This window comes from Medicago sativa, chromosome 1 (assembly GCF_051527215.1).
Source record: "Medicago sativa cultivar Bolivia chromosome 1, Bolivia_mono, whole genome shotgun sequence".
Taxonomy (NCBI): Eukaryota; Viridiplantae; Streptophyta; class Magnoliopsida; order Fabales; family Fabaceae; genus Medicago; species Medicago sativa.
This window is the reverse complement of record NC_140749.1, coordinates 22,267,287-22,288,129: the sequence shown is the minus strand read 5'-3', so window position 1 is coordinate 22,288,129 and position 20,843 is coordinate 22,267,287. Positions and strand designations below refer to the sequence as shown.

The 20,843-nt window shown below is 34.3% G+C and overlaps 1 protein-coding gene across 6 annotated transcripts in view; it reads right to left on the bottom strand.

Moving 5' to 3' along the window:
* Window positions 1-1,254: 1,254 nt before the first annotated feature.
* The window catches only part of LOC146953639 (uncharacterized), a 42,694-nt gene continuing 23,105 nt past the window's right edge, over window positions 1,255-20,843 (bottom strand). For 2 of the 6 annotated variants that reach the window (XM_085710946.1, XM_085710931.1), the window contains 10 exons: window positions 15,257-15,856; window positions 14,182-14,991; window positions 11,558-12,298; window positions 10,548-11,378; window positions 8,020-8,760; window positions 7,010-7,840; window positions 6,129-6,875; window positions 5,192-6,016; window positions 4,450-4,510; window positions 1,255-1,511 (listed from right to left, as the gene is read on the bottom strand). In XM_085710946.1, the coding sequence (XP_085567072.1) occupies window positions 4,490-4,510; window positions 5,192-6,016; window positions 6,129-6,875; window positions 7,010-7,840; window positions 8,020-8,760; window positions 10,548-11,378; window positions 11,558-12,298; window positions 14,182-14,991; window positions 15,257-15,856 (6,147 nt within the window). In that variant the 3' untranslated portion in view covers window positions 1,255-1,511; window positions 4,450-4,489. The remainder of the gene's footprint in view (window positions 1,512-4,449; window positions 4,511-5,191; window positions 6,017-6,128; window positions 6,876-7,009; window positions 7,841-8,019; window positions 8,761-10,547; window positions 11,379-11,557; window positions 12,299-14,181; window positions 14,992-15,256; window positions 15,857-20,843) is intronic. The other 4 variants (XM_085710943.1, XM_085710950.1, XM_085710934.1 and 1 more) reach the window with 3 other exon arrangements.

Genomic DNA, 20,843 nt, shown 5'->3' with positions numbered 1-20,843 from the left:
TTTTTAAAAAATTAATTACGGATAATAGTCACATCTTTTTTTTTTGGTGGTGGCCGGGGTTTGAACCCCGAACCTTGCATATATTATGCAATGTCCATACCAACTGAGCTAAGCTCACGAAGACGGATAATAGTCACATCTACTAACAATGTATAAAAATCAAAGTATAGAGAAATTTCATAGTTGTCCTTATTAAAACTCATGATCTCCTTAATTTTATAATCGTCCAGCAAATCTATAAACATTCTACAATATTAACAATCTAATAATTTTTTATATAATTATCGCAATATTACGTGACCCGGGAGAAAGCACGGATCTTTTACTAGTTAAGCCTAAAATTAATTGCATATTTTAAAATTGTCTTTCCGTTCATTTAATTTTCTATGAGAGAGCAGGAGATGGTAAAAAAGAAATTAGTTAAAAAAAAAGTAATTGAGTTAAATGAAGATTGTTTTGCAATTGACATCAATAAGTACAATGAAATTAGTTAGATTTACTTATCTTTTCAATCATCAAGCACAAGTGATTTTTTTCTTATATTTGAGACCTAGTTTCAATATCATTGTGTTGTTTATTTTTTCAGGTATGATGTAAACAATGCAATTATAAACCGTATAACAATGACCATTTTCATAAAGTTCATGAAGGACCTGCTTATCTATATGTATCTATAGTTGGAGAAAAATCAATAGCTAAATCAAATTTTTAACAAAGCAATGGCCCATTCTGGTCCATTGGAAATGAAAAATGCTTTAAGAAGAATTCTTTGAAACAAATTATTTACGAATATCCTTCAATAAAAGGTATCAATTGGGCATATGAAGAATGTGTGAAATTTTTAAGAAATTGTTACTAAGCTTTGCCAAAACAATAAAAGGTGACTTTTGGATTATATAATTCCAGCGGCTACAAACCCAAGCAATATGTCTAAGAATTCTTGTGCTACTGACAAGAATGCATGAGCTCTAGAAAGAACTGAAAACAAATTTCAAAAATTATGCATGAGCTATGAATTTTCTAAATTTCATATTGCTTGAAGTGATATCTCAACTATGTCAGGAGTGATAGAATTCTATAAATAAATAAAAGTCACTAAGCTTTGCCAAAACATGAAAAGATGACTGTCTTTGTTTGTTTTGAATTATATAGTTTCAATAATTCCAAACCCAAACAATATGTCCAGTAGAAACTTATAATAAAGTTTCACAAAACACTAGCACATAGGCTTAGACATAGCATGCATACATACCATTTGTCCAAATAGAAATGTTCAATTTTTCGAAATAAAAAGAGTGATCCATCAAACACGCAGAAACACAAATAACAAATACGTAACATAGTAAAAGAATCCCTCGACGCCACCCACCAGAGCAATGAGAGTAAAATTACAATACAAGGTACTTGACATGCAAGCCAATCAAATAACAACATAAATAGAAAATTAAGAAAGTCTTCCAAACGCCAATATAAATAGCTCCTTGGCACTACTTCTCACATGTTTCTTGCATCTGTGCATCATCGCAATCGCAAACACAAATACACAAAATGGGTGAGTAATCAAGTTTCATAAAGTATACTAATAAATTAGTCAAACATAAATAAATCAATTCAACTATTTCACAAGGCATAATTTTTCTCCCGAGGGACACATTGCTCATATGAACACACATTTAATCACATGACACATGCATGCACAAATCCTGTAACACTTCTATTTCACTTGGTACCATCTAACTACGAAAGAATGGCAAAGAACGTGGCAGTATGCTCTTGTTAGAGACAAACACATTCAAGTCCTCATATACTTGCTCAACTCGACCCAAAATTCATTTACGTGACACGCAAAAATACACAGAGGTTGCACGTAAGCTCCTAAATTAGGGATTTACCCACTAAACAACTTAGGAAAATTTCCTTCATTGTACTCCTATGATCTAACAGGTATACCCTAACTATTAGGCACCACTAGTATATGTTCCCTAACACTAAAGTTTGTCAAACCCTACCTATATGATGACAATATAACCAACACTTTATTGAGTATTTGACTGTAAGACACACCTCTCCTCCCTTGTTGGCCCAAGTCACTCCGCAAATATCGCACGATCATCAGTTAGAGACGGGTTATCTCAATTCACATATAGTACACAATGCATATTTCAACAAAATACTTTGTATTCACAACACATATTTACAACACACATTCACATTATTCACACTTACATTGCACTATTTTCAAATATTTAACCCACATATCACAATAGTATTATTCAAGTTCAAACAACACTTAGCAGCAACGTTCACATTTAGGAAATTACACAACATCAATATCATTCATGTCAATGCATAATTCAACTATAAAGGCATCAACCTATTAACGGGTCTAATTCCTTATTTTAATTCCTAATTTAACAAATATCACCATTAACTCATTAAAATACTAAATACAGTTTGTTAGTTGGCCAACTCTGGACAATGTTGGAATCATACTTACCATTTGTCACATTCTCACCCTTATCTTAACCATATTATTATGTCCATTTACTGTTTTCAATTTTAATTAGTCATTAAATAAGTCGTTGTAATGCTCGTTTGAAACTCAAATTCTTAATGAGGGTTTTTACCCTTACTTTCTATACTATACCTCATTGTATTGTCATCTAAGGCTTAGGATTATCCATCAACTAATTTGTACTTTATTGGACTTGAGATAAAATATAGGTCTTAAAAATGTAAGCACGGATATTTCCAGAGCTATCAACGAAGTTTTAGAAGTTTGTATAGATGTGTAATTACTTCTTCACCGCAATAGACACTTTCAGATGGAAAGAGGAGCTTGCTCGACTTATAGCCAAACACTTGGAATTCGGGTGGGGAAAGATTCAGTCTATATTGGGAATAGTTAAGAGTAAAATAGCAACAATAATATGTATAGGGTGACTCAAGCCCTAATAATGCTCATTTAGTGACTCAAGTGGAACTATATGAGAGCATTGTTGCTATTATTCTTTTATCGACATGGTCGATCATAACAATTATTGTGTTATTTCACTTTTTATCATGTGGTTGTGTTTGTAGGAACATAGAAAGCTTGCCATACTTTCAAAAATTCAATCTCTAGAAAAATGCAAGTTACGCCTTTGAGGAAGATGGCAGTTGGGGAATTCTTTCCCTTCATAGTGTTCACATACCAAAATGTTTTCATTCTAGATTGGGATGACACAATATAAAGTTGTCTATAACAGCAGATGCAAGATGAGACTCCACTATAGGGGTTGTGCCCCTTTTTGCTTATCAAGAAAAGACAACGAAGTTGATGCTTAGATTGCATTCCCACCATTCTACGCTAATGGACACAATATGTTCCATGTGTGTCAACTTTTGTTGTATGTTATGTTGTCGTGTTTGGCTAACTTAGATTCTTCCTCCTTTTACAACAAAATAGTTTTCATGAAACAACAAAAAAAAAATATATGGGAAATATACGTAAGTATTTTATCAATTTTATTTAATTTACTAAAATAAATAGATATTTGCGGATATAGATACCATTATATTTGCATTTGTATCAACTAACTAATGGGTAATTAAAATATCATTTTAATCTTTGCTGTTTTATTTTACTTCTTACAAAATTTATTTATATTAAAATTAGTCCTTATAATATGTCATATATTTGATTTTAACCCTCAAAATAAGGACTAAAATGAGTATTACAAAGAATGATTTCAATATGATCATACTTTGCAAGTATCAAAACAAAACTCAAAATTGGATAAAAAGAAGAGAAAATAAACTAGAAGGACTAAAAATTAAATAAACAAAAGATATCTTTTTATTTTTTGGTTATGTAGTCTAGTGGTTAGAAATTCACCTATGTAAATTAGTGGGGTGTTAGGGGTTTGAAATTGGCCTCAACATATTTATGTTATATCCCTACCAACTAATTTAAACTCACAAAGACAAATAAAAACTATTTTTTTTATAGATATTAAAACAAAAACAAAAAAAGTAAATTTACAAGGACTATGGTGCGTTTGTTTCAAATTATATTCGTAGATTTCTGGGAATACAATGATAGAAATGTACATGTCTATGTTTGTTACAAGTTTACTAAATTTTATTCACGAAATGTTCATGGGAATAGAAAAAATTTCTCAAAGAAAAGGGTGGAAATAAAGTTTTCATGAAGATGAGAATAAATTCATGTGTAACTACCTATTATAATCCATATTCTTAAGGTTCCAGAGAATATTATAATGCTCACCAAACACCTTTTTTCTAAATACCTTAAAATAAAATCCACATTTTTATATTCCAATGAATGTTAGTCTTAAGAATAAATTTGGTAAACTTAAAGCAAACAAACTCTAAAAATATATTTCAACAAAACACTCCACAATCAAATGATAATAATTCCCTAGAGAAGAATTTAGTGTTGGGTACCTTGCAAATGTGAGGATATATGATGGTCTCATTCAACATATTAATTAGGATGTGAGACTTCCTGTTCACAAAATATTAACATTAATTCTATCAAAAAAAAAAAATATTAACATTAATTAATTAACAAGTATATCAAGTATAACCCCTAACTATTTGGTAACGTTTGCTCAAGAAATTCACTATTCACTCTTTTAATTTCGAAGTACTTAAAATGACTAGAGTTTATATAGTTTGATTTTTCACAAATATAACTATATTTTTAAATAAAGTCTGAAACATATTTTATAAAATGACTAGACAGTTTATATAGTTTGATTTTTCACAAATAAATAAAAAATTGTTTATCATACCGTCAGTTTATATAGTTTTTTTTCTCAATTACCAGTTTACCACCATGTTTAATTAGACTTTCTCACTGTTAAGGGTGCTAAAGTCCTTTTATTAGATATTATTATTTTTTTTAGCAAATTAGATAATTGAGTTTGGATATCTCAAACTATGTTATAGTGCTAAACTTTCATGTATAGGTAAAATAAAGTAGAATGAACAAAAAACTAATTAATGAATGAAAATAATAGGATGTTTATAAGCTATTTAAATTTTCTTTTCAAGAACTTGGAACTTTGTAGTAAATCCATAATTAATTTCAAAATCACTGTACAAACATGCACCAAATAAATATTGTGAGCCTTGTTTAATTATGAGAATAATAAAGTAAACAATTTTCATAAATATTGTGTACCTTTTCTTTGAACATTTGTTCAATAGTTGTGTTAAGATCACCTTTCCATCGCATATTTTCTTCTTCCACCTCAATTTCTGTGAGGCACGGTGCTACTGTGAGTGCGGATGAGAAGATCTTCATTTGAGGACATCCTTTAACGATGAAACTGAACAAAGATGGAAATATGAATGCTTGTTTCCCATAGCAGAAGCTTCTCAAACTTGACAAAGAAGTAAACTCCAAGTATTCCAAGTTTTCAAATATGATGTTTTCCTCTGCTTTTTCTTCATCAATCTTTATAACATCCAACATCATCTCACAATTCATTATTTTTAATGTTTTGAGTTGAACTAGGCTTTTAGCTGTTGAAATTGTTATCAAATTGATCAACTCTTTGCAATTGTCCACTTCCAAATAGGTTAAATTTGTGAATGATGTCGATGATGGAACCAAGCTTATCAAACTTGGACAACTCAGTACACGTAACTCTTCAAGATATTGGAACAGAGGATGATCCAATGGAAAATCTTCCTGCCAGATGTGCTCGAGCTTTTCCAATTCAAAAAGCATCAACATTCTCATTTGCTTGGAAATTTGCATATTGAGATGATCAGTGGTTCCATTAGTGGGGAACAATATTTCAAAGGAACTATTACGGACTTGAAATTCTTTAATATTAGGAAATATTATGTGAAAGTCATTCATAAAAATAGTAGGAGTTTCATCAAACAGTTGCAAACGAAGAAATTCAACTTTATGAAAGATATTTTCCTGACAATAACCATTTAATATCCCCAACATATCTGTGCCATTTACTGCCAATTCCTCCAGGTTGGGGTTCAACTGAAAAATAAACATCCAAAATGAAAACAAATATTGGCGTATTATTATACATACAAAATAAATATGAAACATAAAAATAAAGGAAAAACGGTGTAGATATGGTGGGGTTTACCTTTTCAATACAAAACAGGGGTTGTTGGAATAGCATGGCCTGATTTTCATCAACCGAGTAAGGTTGTTGAAAGTCTGAATTGCTGAAAGAAAACATTCTTAATGCTTCACAACGATATACATTAAAAGTCTTCAATAAAGGGCAATCTAAAGTATGCTTTCCTTGATAGAAACTCTTGAGATTTGACAAACGACGCAGTGCCATAATTTTCAATTGGGGGAAATTAAATTGAATTTCCATTGATACAGTTTCTTCCATTGCAACAATTTCCTTGACTCCGCAAGAACTTATCTCAAGCATTTCAAGATGTCCAAGATCTGGGCATAGTGAATATGGAAAGACATATAACAAGCTTTGACACATAGAAACATCCACCTTGTGTAAGTTTCCAAAGCTGATATTTTCATGAGGATCCTCATTCCATATGTGCTTCAATTTGGGTAAACTAGACAAAGTCATTCTTTTCAATAATTTCATGATTTCTTTTATCAATATTTCTTGTGACTTCAAACCTTTCACATCAAACACTGCTTCTAATGAATCGCAATCTTTTACTTCTAGTTCTTCCAATGTCTGTAGCACTTGCATTACATTTGATGGAAAAAGTACATGTGATAAAAAATCACACCTTTCCACGACAAGATGTTTCAAATTGCAGAACACATTGCAATGAAGTTGGCCATACCACACATCCTTTAGCTCAGGATAGTCAGATAAGGCTAAGTACTTGAATTTACCAAATGCAACCTGATCATTCAAATTAATAAATCAAAAGACAAATCAAAATTGCTTTTAAGCAATCTTTAATTATGCATTAATATTCTAGTCTACTACAATACAAAATTGATCTAGATAATAAAATGGATGATAATAAAATATACCTTATGATAAAACATTTTCTTTATGGTTCTGTTGAGGTCACCCTCCCAATGATTTCCTTCATCAGTTTGTACATTTTGAAGATTTGTTGTGTTGGTAAATCCCAATGAAAAAAGTTCCATTCGAGGACATTCTTTGATGACTACAACTTCCAGCAACGGGAACATAATGGGGCATGGGCATGAGCAGAATCGACCGAGTCTTTGTAAAGAAATTAGCTCTAGAGTTTGTAAACTGCAAAATGATATCTCGTTTGTCTCATCTTCTTTACCGTTCACTATATCCTCAAGCCAATCACACATTTCAATCTTCATTGATGTGAGTTTGACAAGACTCTTTGCTGTTGAGTGTGTTATCAAATTTATCAACCCATTGCAGTTTGTTACCTCCAAATAGGTCATGTAACTAAAGGTAACTGAGGATGGAACCAACTTTTTCAAACTTGAACACTGAGAAACAATTAAGCTTTCAAGAAACTCTAGAAAGGGGTCCATCTGAAATCCTTCTTTGCATATACATTGAAGCTTGCTCAGTTGCCATAATTGCAACCGCTTGAGTTGCGGGCTAATTTGAGTTTCCTTTTCCGTTCTTATGGTTTGTTCACCTTGGAATATCTCTGTGAAGGAACTCCACTGGACCAACAAGCTTTCACAATTAGGAACAATTTTCAAGAACCAATATGGAAAATTAGCGTCTTCATTGTAGAACTCACACACAGAAATGTGTCTAATGTTTTTGAATTGAACCCCTGAATATTGGCTCTGCAATATAATGCCAAAATCTTTGTTGTTCAAGTTTAAATTCTCCAAATTGGCAAGTACCTGTTGCAAAAACTAAATTAAAACAAAACATTTTACTTCTAAGTTTTTAAAACATTTAAAAGTGTTCTATCTTTGCTAAGTAGAATAATAACTACAAAGTAAATTATCAATTATTATCTTCAAATGAACTTAACATTGAAATTTTTTTCTGTGCATTTATATTCAGAGTCGATATTTAATGCTACCCTTACCTCTTCAATCACAAAAAGAGGTTGATACGTTGAGATATTGAGCACATCATTTCTGGAACTTTCTTGGTGTCTCAAAGTCTCTGCCTTAAATAGCTCTATTTTTGGACATCCAAACAAACTTATTGTTTTCAATGATTTACATTGAAGAGAATGAACCCCAACAAAGAATGCCTTAAGTTTGGTCAAATACTTAAGTGTAATGGAAGTCAAATGAGGAAACACAAATTTAACCATCTCATCTGCTCCTTCTTCCTTGGCAACAATTTCTTGAATCCCACAGTTACTTACTTGAAGACTTTGAAGTTGCATCATATCTCTAGCTACTGAAAGTGGAAAGAGGCTTATCAAGCTTTCACATTCCTCAACAGATACATCAATTAAATTTTGAAACCTCATGGTGTAATGTGGATCCTCCTTCCATACATGCTTCAGTTTTGGAAGATTAGATAGTTTTAATTTCTTCAATTGACTAGAATTATGCACAACAATTTCTTTGGCAAATTCATCTTTCAAATCAAAAACTGCTTCTAATGAATCACAATCCTTCACATCTAATTCTTCCAGGTTCATCAGCACTTCTAGCAAGTTAGGTTGAAACAGAACATCTGATAAAAAATCACATTTATGAACCACCAGATACTTCAAACTCCTAAATGTGTTATTCTCAAGTCGACCATACCAGAACTCTTTTAACTCGGGATATTCAGATAGTTTTAAATGCTTGAAGCTAACAAATCCCACCTGTGAAAACAATTGTATTGTGAGTTAGTTCAACAAACGTAGCAGTAATATATAGTTCATAAGCTGATATTCCATAGCAAAAGTGTGGATTTTTTTTTCTTTCAGAAACTCATGAAAACCAAGACTGTGAATCCAGTCCAAATGATGACATTAGCTCAGAAACTCATGAAATAACCAAGACTGTTCCTTTGAGTTCGGATGCTCAAAAGGCTCTCAATATTAATTCGCTGGGGTGTTGACTAATAAGATGAAGTAAAAAATACTCATCGACATGAGATTACTAACCATAGAAAATTTCAAATAGTTATTTCTAATATAGAGAATAGAATGATAAAAAAGATTAGAAAACAGTCCAGAAATGATCCAACCAATGCCCATTACAGGGATGTTATCCCAAAACCATATTTTCCATTAAAATATCATATGTTCTTTAGAAGAGACCTTTGGTTGGAAGATCTCCTTTAAAACAGAAGACCTCCGTTCTTGATGTACACTCACACACACAAAATTTGACCATAACCATTTTACTTAGTCTTCTATACAATCCTTGTGAGCACCCAAACTTCAAATTCCTTTCTATTTGGAACTCTCATAAAGATTGCAAAAAAGAAAAAAATGGAGTGCTCGAAAAATGTTAGTTATAGGAGGCAATCAATCCATCCTTCACAGAAAATTGTAAATTCTCAAGTCCAAGCTAAAATGGTGGAATAAATACTCGTTTTGAAACATTAATGACTCAGTCAATAATACTAAAACAGAATTGGATTAATTCTAGCTCAAAGTGAGTAGCTAAGGCTCTTATGGTGACCATAATGGAGGAAATTTTAAATCTGATTCTGTTGTTATTACTTGGCTGAAGAACTCCGTATCTCCAGACTTTAGCAGAAATTTTATGTTCCTTCCAAGAAACAAATGTCTTTATTTATCATTCCATAATAGATGGTCATGCTCGAGAGTCTTAAAAACGGCTTAAATGTAACAGAAGCGATGCTGCCCATGGGTGTCCTGGTAACGCTTCATGTCCAGCTATTTTCAGAGACTCGAATGCCAATCTGTAGCAGGTTTTGCTACTAATTTAGGCATATCAACGACCTTGTGTGCATAGATTACGACGGTCATGCTCACTATTTAGACTCCTTACGAGCATAGTTGGAGGAATACAGTATTTGGATTTAAACGGATAACATGTTGGCTATATCTACTTCCCAATCTATCATTGTGTCACTTGGAACATTAGAAATAGCTACCTTAAATGTTTAAATCTTTGAAATTCAGAAGGAAATGCCTACGCTGACAGAATTATTAATCATGTAGAAATTCAGTAAATGGATTCAAGATACTCTTGATGGAATTGATAACTGTTGTTTAATAGTCAATGATGAATAAACTAGTGTTTGTACAATTGTGCAATGTTTTAACAAAAAGTAGTTGCATTCTTATAGATTCACCTAATTTTTTTGTGAGCATTGGTTTATGTCCTCCCACTTTGTATGCAACTTTTCTTGATTCCGAGGGTGTTCTTTCTCTACATAACGCATTCCCTACAATAATGTTTATAGCTGGCCCTCTTTGCTTAAAAAAAATTACACTTCCAAACGCAAATAGCATATCCAACATCAGCTCATCACAAGCTTTCATGTGAAAAAGCCCTTATATAAGGTCTTACGTACGTATAATATTTTAGTCTATTACACTACACTTTTCGACCTTCAAAATGATCATGAGCTAGCTAGATAGTCTTATACTATCTAAAAGAAAACAAATCGGTGGAGGAAAGTAAAACATACCTCGTTACCAAACAACTTCTTTACGGTTCTGTTGAGGTCACCCTCCCAATGATTTTCTTCATCGGTTTGTACATTTTGAAGATATGTTGTGTTGGTAACTCCCAATGAAAAAAGTTCCATTAGAGGACATTCTTTGATGACTACAACTTCCAGCAACGGGAACATAATGGGGCATGGGCATGAGCAGAATCGACCGAGTCTTTGTAAAGAAATTAGCTCTAGAGTTTGTAAACTGCAAAATGATATCTCGTTTGTCTCATCTTCTTTACCGTTCACTATATCCTCAAGCCAATCACACATTTCAATCTTCATTGTTGTGAGTTTGACAAGACTCTTTGCTGTTGAGTGTGTTATCAAATTTATCAACCCATTGCAGTTTGTTACCTCCAAATAGGTCATGTAACTAAAGGTAACTGAGGATGGAACCAACTTTTTCAAACTTGAACACTGAGAAACAATTAAGCTTTCAAGAAACTCTAGAAAGGGGTCCATATGAAATCCTTCTTTGCATATACATTGAAGCTTGCTCAGTTGCCATAATTGCAACCGCTTGAGTTGCGGGCTAATTTGAGTTTCCTTTTCCGTTCTTATGGTTTGTTCACCTTGGAATATCTCTGTGAAGGAACTCCACTGGACCAACAAGCTTTCACAATTAGGAACAATTTTCAAGAACCAATATGGAAAATTAGCGTCTTCATTGTAGAACTCACACACAGAAATGTGTCTAATGTTTTTGAATTGAACCCCTGAATATTGGCTCTGCAATATAATGCCAAAATCTTTGTTGTTCAAGTTTAAATTCTCCAAATTGGCAAGTACCTGTTGCAAAAACTAAATTAAAACAAAACATTTTACTTCTAAGTTTTTAAAACATTTAAAAGTGTTCTATCTTTGCTAAGTAGAATAATAACTACAAAGTAAATTATCAATTATTATCTTCAAATGAACTTAACATTGAATTTTTTTTCTGTGCATTTATATTCAGAGTCGATATTTAATGCTACCCTTACCTCTTCAATCACAAAAAGAGGTTGATACGTTGAGATATTGAGCACATCATTTCTGGAACTTTCTTGGTGTCTCAAAGTCTCTGCCTTAAATAGCTCTATTTTTGGACATCCAAACAAACTTATTGTTTTCAATGATTTACATTGAAGAGAATGAACCCCAACAAAGAATGCCTTAAGTTTGGTCAAATAATGAAGTGTAATGGATGTTAAATGAGGAAACACAAAGTTAACTATCTCATCTGTTCTTTCTTCCTTTGCAACAATTTCTTGAATCCCACAGTTACTTACTTGAAGACTTTGAAGTTGCATCATATCTCTAGCTACTGAAAGTGGAAAGAGGCTTATCAAGTTTTCGCATTCCACAACAGATACATCACTTAAATTTTGAAACCTCATAGTGTAATGAGGATCCTCCTTCCATACATGCCTCAGTTTTGGAAGATTAGATAGTTTTAATTTCTTCAGTCGACTAGAATTCTGCACAACAATTTCTTTGGCAAATTCATCTTTCAAATCAAAAACTGCTTCTAATGAATCACAATCCTCCACATCCAATTCTTCCAGGTTCATCAGTACTTCTAGCAAGTTAGGTTGAAAGAGCACATCGGATAAAAAATCACATTTATGAACCACTAGATGCTTCAAACTCCTAAATGTGTTATGCTCAAGTTGACCATACCAGAACTCTTTTAACTCGGGATATTCAGATAGTTTTAAATGCTTGAAACTACCAAATCCCACCTGTTAAAACAATTGTACTGTTAGTTACACAAAGTTAGTAGTAAAATATAATGCATGTACACAATAGTCTTTTACACACTAATTAATGTAAAACTCAATTTAACAATTGTATTCATTTTAAAATTAAGGATAAGAATAATTTTCTCTAATGCTAACTTTTAAATTTAGTCTAGTCAAAAGAAATATTAGTAGTTGGTAATTATTGGGTAGATTGTTTGTAGCTAATGCTCAAATATAGGATGCAATCACCTATAGTACGACTTTTTGTTTCTCAACATTATTCTTTTTAACAGGCCTTTATGTTGACGGGTTAAACTACTTCTATGTTGTTTTGTTTTATAAATAACCACCTATATTTTTTTTTCCTTCCCAAAATGACAATTTAAATTATCATTATATTTATCTAAACGCTAATTTGTCTTTCAATTGACGTGCTTTATGTATACTAGCATTGGACAGGCTAATGCTAATATATATTTTTTTAACCATCTGTCAGTTCTTTCTATTGCGCTAACACATAAATTATTATCATTTTTTTATGAAATTTATATTTTCATGAAAATTAGTTAGATTTTGATTAAAATTTTATATATAGATGTTGTGACGTTTTAACTCTTGTTCTTTTCTATGACACCAACGATATATCATTATTATAGGACCCATTAGCCGCAACGTGACAGGTCCTGCTCACGTGCAAGTGGTTTGCGCTATTTTGATGATCATGGAAGAAGCCCTAATCGGCTCGCTACTATGGCATTCCTATCTGCTATCGCAACAGCAATTATGATCACAGCTCAAGATATGGATTTCAATCACGCGGCAGGTCAAGGACCTGTAAGCTTCGTTCATCGTCACACTTTCATCAGCAACATCAGCGTCATTCCTCAAAGAAGTCTGCTGGTTCTCAAGGTATTCTGACAATGGCTACTTTCTATTTTATGAATATACTTGATCATATTCATTATCTGAAACTGAGACAAGGGTTTGAGGTCTGCGGTATCTTAACGGATCTTTTTGTTTCACGCTATAGAAATAAAAGAGGTAAATTGTTTGGTTTCGTGCGTTTCACTCATGTTAGAGATGTTCCTAAATTAAATAAGGCTCTAAACAATGTTGTCTTTGGTCATCTTAAGGTTTGGCCTATGAAGCCCGGATACTCCAAAACGGAGCCGTACCTGTTTCTGATACGTATCGGATATCGATACTCCACGGAGACTCGTGGATACGTACCCACGAAGTATCGGAATTAATTATTTTAATTTTCGTTGACAAGGATCTTACTCACACTTCAAAGGAGATGCTTATAGCTGACAGTGGAAATATTGAGAAAGTATCCAAAGAGAAGGTTGGCTTGAATTAATCCACTGACTCTGAGGTTCCTTGTGAATTGGAAAATAGGTCCTCTAAGTTTGAGGTATTGAATTCATACAAAACTTTGAGAGAGTCTGCTAATGGGAGGCTGTCCCCCATATCAACTCCTTCAACTCTTGAGCAGAACAACAATTTTGGAAGGCGGTTATTCCCCATGCATGAAGTGGAGTCTTTTTCAGAGGGGGATGTAAAAGGCGGTAACCTTGATATGCCCGACCCTATGCCTCAACCAATCACTACTTACCATGATAATTTTACAAGTGATAAACTCCCTTTTAGCCATGTTTTGATACCTGCATCTGTCACCTCTCTCCCATCTTTCTTTTGACACTATGTATCTCTTTTACATTTTTTTTAAGAATTATTGCGACGTACTTTTAAAATCTTCAAATAGTTGTTTTTACACAAAGTTCCTGATATTGTAAATTAAAAATCAACTATTATGCATCCAAAGAAAACAAAAGAAAATAGAAATAATACTGTTACACAAGTAAAGTGGCAAATAAACATACCTTATCTTCAAACATGTTGTATATTGTATCGTTTAAGTTTCCTTTCCAATGCCATTCTGAATCATTTTCTGCAATTTTAACTTTTCGAAGAATTGGTGTACTTGTGTTTCCGGCAGAAAAAATCTTCATACGAGGACATTCCCCCACAATTACTTCCTCCAACAATGGAAACTTCATGAAACACTTACTAGAGCAAAATTTGATGAGGCGTGGCAAACATTCCAACATCAAAATTTGTAAACTAATAAAAGCAATGTCAACATTTTCTACTCCATTAACTACTTCTTCAAGTGAATTACAATCTTTTATCTTCAGCACAGTGAGCTTGTCCAAACTTCGTGCAGTAGGAGTTGTGATCAAATGTTTTAGCCCATTGCATTTTATTACCTCTAACTTTGTGAGATGATTAAGGGTGACGGAGGAAGGCATCAAATTTGTCAGACTAGGACAACTAAGAACCTCTAAGTATTCAAGGAACTCAAGAACTGGGTCAATTTGAGATCCTTCCTCACATATATGTTGAAGTTTAGGTAATTGATTCAATGTCAGTCTTTTGATACGTGGATGAGTCTTCTCAGTTATTTCTCCTTTATCTTGGAATATCTTCTTGAAGGAACTACACTCAACAAATAGTGACTCAAGAGTATGCACATTTTCAAGAAACCAATAAGGAAATATTGCCTCTTCGCTGTCATAGTCACTCAAGCCAATAAAAGTCATTTTGCTAAAGAGGGAACTTGAGTTTTGGGTTTGCAATATCATGTCAGCATCCGCCTGTTGCATCCTCAACACCTCCAAGTTTGGAATCACCTAAAACATATTTAAACAACAATGTAAAAGAATTAAACATTTTATTATTGAGTCAAGCAATAATTACTATTGACTAAAATTTGTCATTTTTTCAATTTCTTTTAAACTCGTATATATCCTTTATCGAAATTGTGAAAATACTTTTTTGAATATGAAATACACACCATCTAATCTAATTCAATTGAAGACAAGTATACTAATTGTTTGGTATTTCAGAAGAATAACACCAATTCGTACAGACATGGTGTGTTCAAGATATGCGTACCTCTTCGGCAATGAAAAGCGGTTGTTCCGTTAAAACAGAGTGTTTGCCATCTCGAATATTGGAGCTTCTTGTAGATAGTGTCCTGAACAATTTCAACTTTGTACATCTAGAGACATTAATATTCGTCAAAGATGGGCATGCTAGAGTATGATTTCCAGCATAGAAAGCATTGAGTTTATGTAAGTCCCAAAGTAATAAAGTACTTAGTTGATTAAACTCAAATATGGGATCTTCATACATGCTAGATTCTTTCTCCTCTGCAACAATTTCCTTCATGTTCCAACAACTTTGTATACGAAGTTCCTTAAGATGAGAGCAACGAGTAGCTACAAAGAGTGGTAATAAATACTCCAAGCTTGCACAATTAGCTACTTGTACATTTATTAGATTTTGAGAACTAAGAATTCCTTGAGGATCACCACTCCATATCTTTTTCAACTTCAACAGTCCATTTAGAGTAACCTCTTTCAATTGTGTCATAACCTCTTCACTGTTATTTTGATTGAAAGTCAATTCAAATATCTCTTCAACTAAAGCACAATTTTTAACCTCCAACTTCTCAAGCTCGTTATATGTGTTTTGCATTGAAGAAGGAAAAACCTGAAGGTGAGAAAAACACAAGAAGGGGGGTTGAATTGTGTTTTTAAAAAATTCTTCGTTTCTCTAAACAACTGAATACACTGATCAGAAGCTAAGTGAGACAGCTTCTGAAGTGATGATCAGAATCTAAATGCAGCGGAATAAAACAGAGAGAGAGAAGAAGAACGACACAAAGCAATTATACTGGTTCCTTCCACAATCCGGAAGTAGTCCAGTCCCCCTTGCACTTCCAAGGAGATTTCACTATGAGTAATATCTGATTACAAATGCTCAAGCACACAAGCAAGAGACTTCCAATGCTCAAGCACACAAGCAAGAGACTTCCTTTGCTCAAGAACACAATCAAGAGACTTCCTGCTCAAGCACAACTGCAAGAGACTTCCTAACTAAACAAAATTACACAGAAAATTGTTTAAGGTTGAACACTTGATATACAATCAGAGGTGCTCACAATACAAATCAGATACAGACTCAATGGACTTAAGAATTTCTAAGATATGACTTTGAGACACAGAAATTCTAAGTGAATGCAGAACAATTTCAGCAGAGGTTTGGTACTTGTGAAAATCTTGTGAGTCTTTCGTTCAGCGTTCTTGCATTACCAATTCTCTAGGTCTTCACTCCTTTATATAGAGGTGTGAAAGAGACGTTGTGAAATTGCCAGCACACCAAAGAGTCGTTGTTGAAGCTTGATCTTTCACCAATGATCTTTTGCCTGATTTGGTTGTTGTCCTATGAAGAACAAATTTGAAATCCATTCCTTATCCAAAGGAACATCTATGCAGGCGAGACCGTATTCTGGAGCTGTTTTCTTGTCTTGAAGTGCAGACACAAAACAGAGTAGTGGAGAACGTGGTTGTACAATTCGTACAAAGTACAATGTCAACGCTTTCGTCCAAATTGCAAACACACACCTTCAAACACCTTTGAAATGACCGTTGCAAGCTCCACTAATCCTTTGTTTGTGTTTTCGAATCCAATAGACAGCTTTTGCATTGATGATTCTTCAATTCTTGATTCTTTGCAAATCCAGTTGATATTCAGCTTCTGGTGAAATGGCTTCTGATGAGGCAGCTTCTGATGATGCAGCTTCTGATGAGATGACTTCTGCAGCTTCTGATGATGCAGCTTCTGATGATGTGACTTCTGGACCTCTTGTCTTCAGGAGCACTATTCTTCAGGAGCAGCTTACTTCAGGAGCGCTATTTCTTCAGGAGCAAGTTGCCTTCAGGAGCGTCCAAGCTTCAAATTTTTGTTGTTTCCATAGCTCTTTATTTGCTCATTCAGAACCAATGATGATGTAACTTTATAATTATGGTCCTGTACACTTGAACAAATATTAGCTAATCCAATTTACAATTTTTAATACCTTGTTATCATCAAAACTCTTTAAGGTTTATTGTTAAACACATTTTGTTCCAACAATCTCCCCCTTTTTTATGATGACAAACAAAAGTATTTAAAATTGATCAATTGTTGTTAATCTAATTAACAAGTTGACTTTGGGGTTCTGAGGTTTGTAAGCTCAGAATCTGAGGTTTGTAAGCTCAAACTCCCCCTGAGTCTGATAGTCTTTAAGGTGAGGTTTGTAAGCTCCCCCTAAGTTCTATCCAGGTTAATTAAATTCATTTTTCGCACAATAATCTTATCAGAGCTTAAAAACAAAATTGAATCATTGAAAGAATTTACTTATAGATAAGACGAATGGTTCAATTAACTTTACTTGAATTTTGATACTCCTTCGTTCATTCATAGCTTATACCAATAAGGTAAAAAGATAGAAGTTTTTCAAAAATTTCAAATGCCATTAATGGGGCTCAGAGCCTTTAAATACTTGTCACATATACTCCCCCTTTTGTCATTATCAAAAAAAATTAAAATAAATCTAAGCACAAAAGACAAAAAGATATGAGAAAAACTCAAACGTGAGAGAGTATACTAAGCAATGAACTAAATAAATCAGAGCAAAAATCATGTATATTCAATTGTCAGAAGCAGCTAAACAGTCAGAATCAGTAAGCATTCAGAAGCAAAAGAAATAAGACAAGATGATTTCAGAAGCAAGGACTAAGAAAATAAAACAAACAACAAACAAAGAAAAACACAAGGGTGTGCAACTAAGGGTTGGTTTGTTGTTGTTTCTTCATCTCTTCCATTTCTTCAATCTTCTTCTTCAACAATTCTTCAAGTTGTTGTTGCCTCTGAAGAAGAGCTTGTTCCCTTTCTCTAGCTTCTTGCTGCTGCTGTGCCATCTGTTTCTTCAGAAGCTTACACAGCCTTGCTTCTCTGGTCAAGTAATCCGTTTCAAAGAAGAAAGGCTGGTTTGCCAAGAGCAGTGTAGAACTTCTTACTCTAAGACTCTGATTCAGATTTTCCATTAGCCTTCTGACTGAAGCTTGCTTGACTCTGATGCATTTAGCCTTGATTTCTTCAATAACCCCAGCTGCCCGGTTCTGAAGAGATACCCAGGAGTCTTCATATGCACCTGTGAGATCAATCGTCCTTCTTTGATCCACCAGATTGTGCATCTGACTCAAGATTGTCAGAAGCTCAGAATTGATATATCCAGATTCCAGGATGTTTGTGGGTGGATGTTCAAGGATTTCAAGATCAGAATCACTGATTTCTAAGTCTTGAATAGGGTTAGGAACTGGAATGGTAAGGTGTGTTTGTGTGTTAGAAGATGAGGGCTGGTCAGAATCAATGTGTGTGGTGGAGGTTGAGGCTTGAACATTGACTAGAGAGATATCAACATCCATGGGAGTTGGTTCAGAAGAGTGTTCAGGTAAAGGTTGAAATTCAGTTTCAGATGGTGGTTGTTGTGGTGAAGTTGTTGTTTGAGTGTTGAGTTGGGGGTCAGTGATGGCTATTGGTGATTGTGGGGGTGTTGTGGGTTTTTGTGGTTCAGGTGTTTGTTGATGAGGGTTTTCTGAAACAACATTTTCAGAAGCAGCTGCTTCTGGAGTTGTTTCAGAGGCTTTTTCTGAGGTGGACTCAACATTTTCAGGAGGAATCATGTTGAGAGGTTGAATGCAAAGGGGTTGAGGGTTAAGGCGAAAGATAGAATCAATGACTCTTTCTCTCTGCTCAGCCAGTTCAGCTAACTTCTCATTAACTATGTGGCCAACTGGTTCATAAGAAGTTGACGAAGAGGGCTTATCGTTGGTTTTGGTTGATGTTGATTGGCTTTTTACTGGTTTTTGAAAAAGTTGAGCTAAAGGTACATCATCATCAGAATCATCAGAATCTGATAATGATGCGGATGCGGAATCTGAAGATATATTAATTACCTTTTCTGGTTCAGGATCAGAATCCTCTTTAGCAGATTCACTGGACACCTGCAACAGTTGCTTGGCTTCTGAAACTACAGACTCTCGTAGCTCAGCAGCAATTTCCAGAACTTTTTCAGCGGCTGCTTTCTTCTCTTGTAACTCTTTTAACTTCAAATCAGAAGCAGCTTGAGCTCTTAAGGTGATATGAGGAAAATCCTTGGTTCTCCTCAAGGCTGGCTTTCTCTTCCTCTTTGGTATAGCAGGTTGATCAAGAGAAATGTCAACACCCATGATCATCCTGGAGTCCATGTCTTCAATGGCTTCTTCAATAGAAGGTACTGATGAACTACCAATTTTGAGCTTGTCAGCAGCAACTTTTGCCTTTTTAGTAGTTTGTTCAACCTCTAGATATTGCTCTGCAGTCATCTTCCTTTTTGACTTTCTGCCTCTGGCTCGTGGCAGAGCACCACCATACATTTCCTCTGGAATATCTTCCAATCTGATTCTCTCATTGGTTGCCTCAAAATGTTCCTTGATATAGTACAATTGCACTTCAATGGGATCCTTCTTGCAGATGGGTGGAAAGTCCTTCATAAGATCAGACATAACAAGTGATTCACTTAAATCAGTTTGAAGTTTGGTGACTTCACTGATTAGCTTCATATTCAATAGAGTATGAGCATTAATGAATTTTCCAGTTTTTGTGTCAAGTAGCTGATCTGTGAAGCCTTGAGATTGACTGAGACTGTTCAAGATACCTCCTTGATAGAATATCTCTGAGAGGAGTCTTCCATAAGGAACCCAGGGTTTATCCAGTAGCTGACTCTGCTTCAAACACTCTACCAAGTACTTGAACACGTATTTGGGCACATTCACCTTTTCCTTCTTGATGAAGTGCTGGAGAAGGACCTTCTGAGCTAGATTTGGCTTCACACAGTCACCACTTGGAAACAGGGTCTCATTCTGAATCTTCAGAAGCATCTTGGTTTCCATGCTCAATTCAGCATATTTCTTCTCCTTCTCAGAATTGTAAATCACCAAGTTGGCTTGCTTTTTCCAAATGCGTTTTTCAGCAGCATCTGAAAGATCAATTCCAGAGTAGTATCCAGAGGCTGCAGCCTTGAGAACATACTCTATGTGCCATTGTGCAATTCTTATTGGAATACCACAGATGCTGGATCTGATTTCATCTTCAACAAATGGCGCAAGACCCATTTCTTCTCTTGTTTTCCCTTCTAATTCAGGATACATTAGCACCATTTGACTTTCCTCAGATAAGGATGCCGCTTTGTTGTAAAATTTTGCTCTTACCCAGAAGTGTCTAACCAGAGCTTCATATGTTGGTCCATTCAACATTCTGAAATAATCCATGAGTCCTTGCTCTTCATAGTAGCTTCTGATAGAACACCTATGAAAATTCAGAGAATCAAAGTCCACTGGATTCTCTATCTGAACTTGCAAATCCCATTCTTCCAATTTCATGCTTCTTCCTCTGTAGTCATATTCAGGGACCATTCTTGAAGTAGATACTGAATCTTTTCGTTGCGAGCTTGATGATGCCATTTGATGATTGACGAAGATTTGAAGAAGATGAAGATTTTTAGGGTTCTAAGGTTGAGAGAATGCGCTTACTTCGCAAACGGTTTGAGAGCAAATGTGTTTGTTGTGAGTGAGTAGTGTGTGAATTGACAAAGTGTTAAAAGTAAAACGATTGC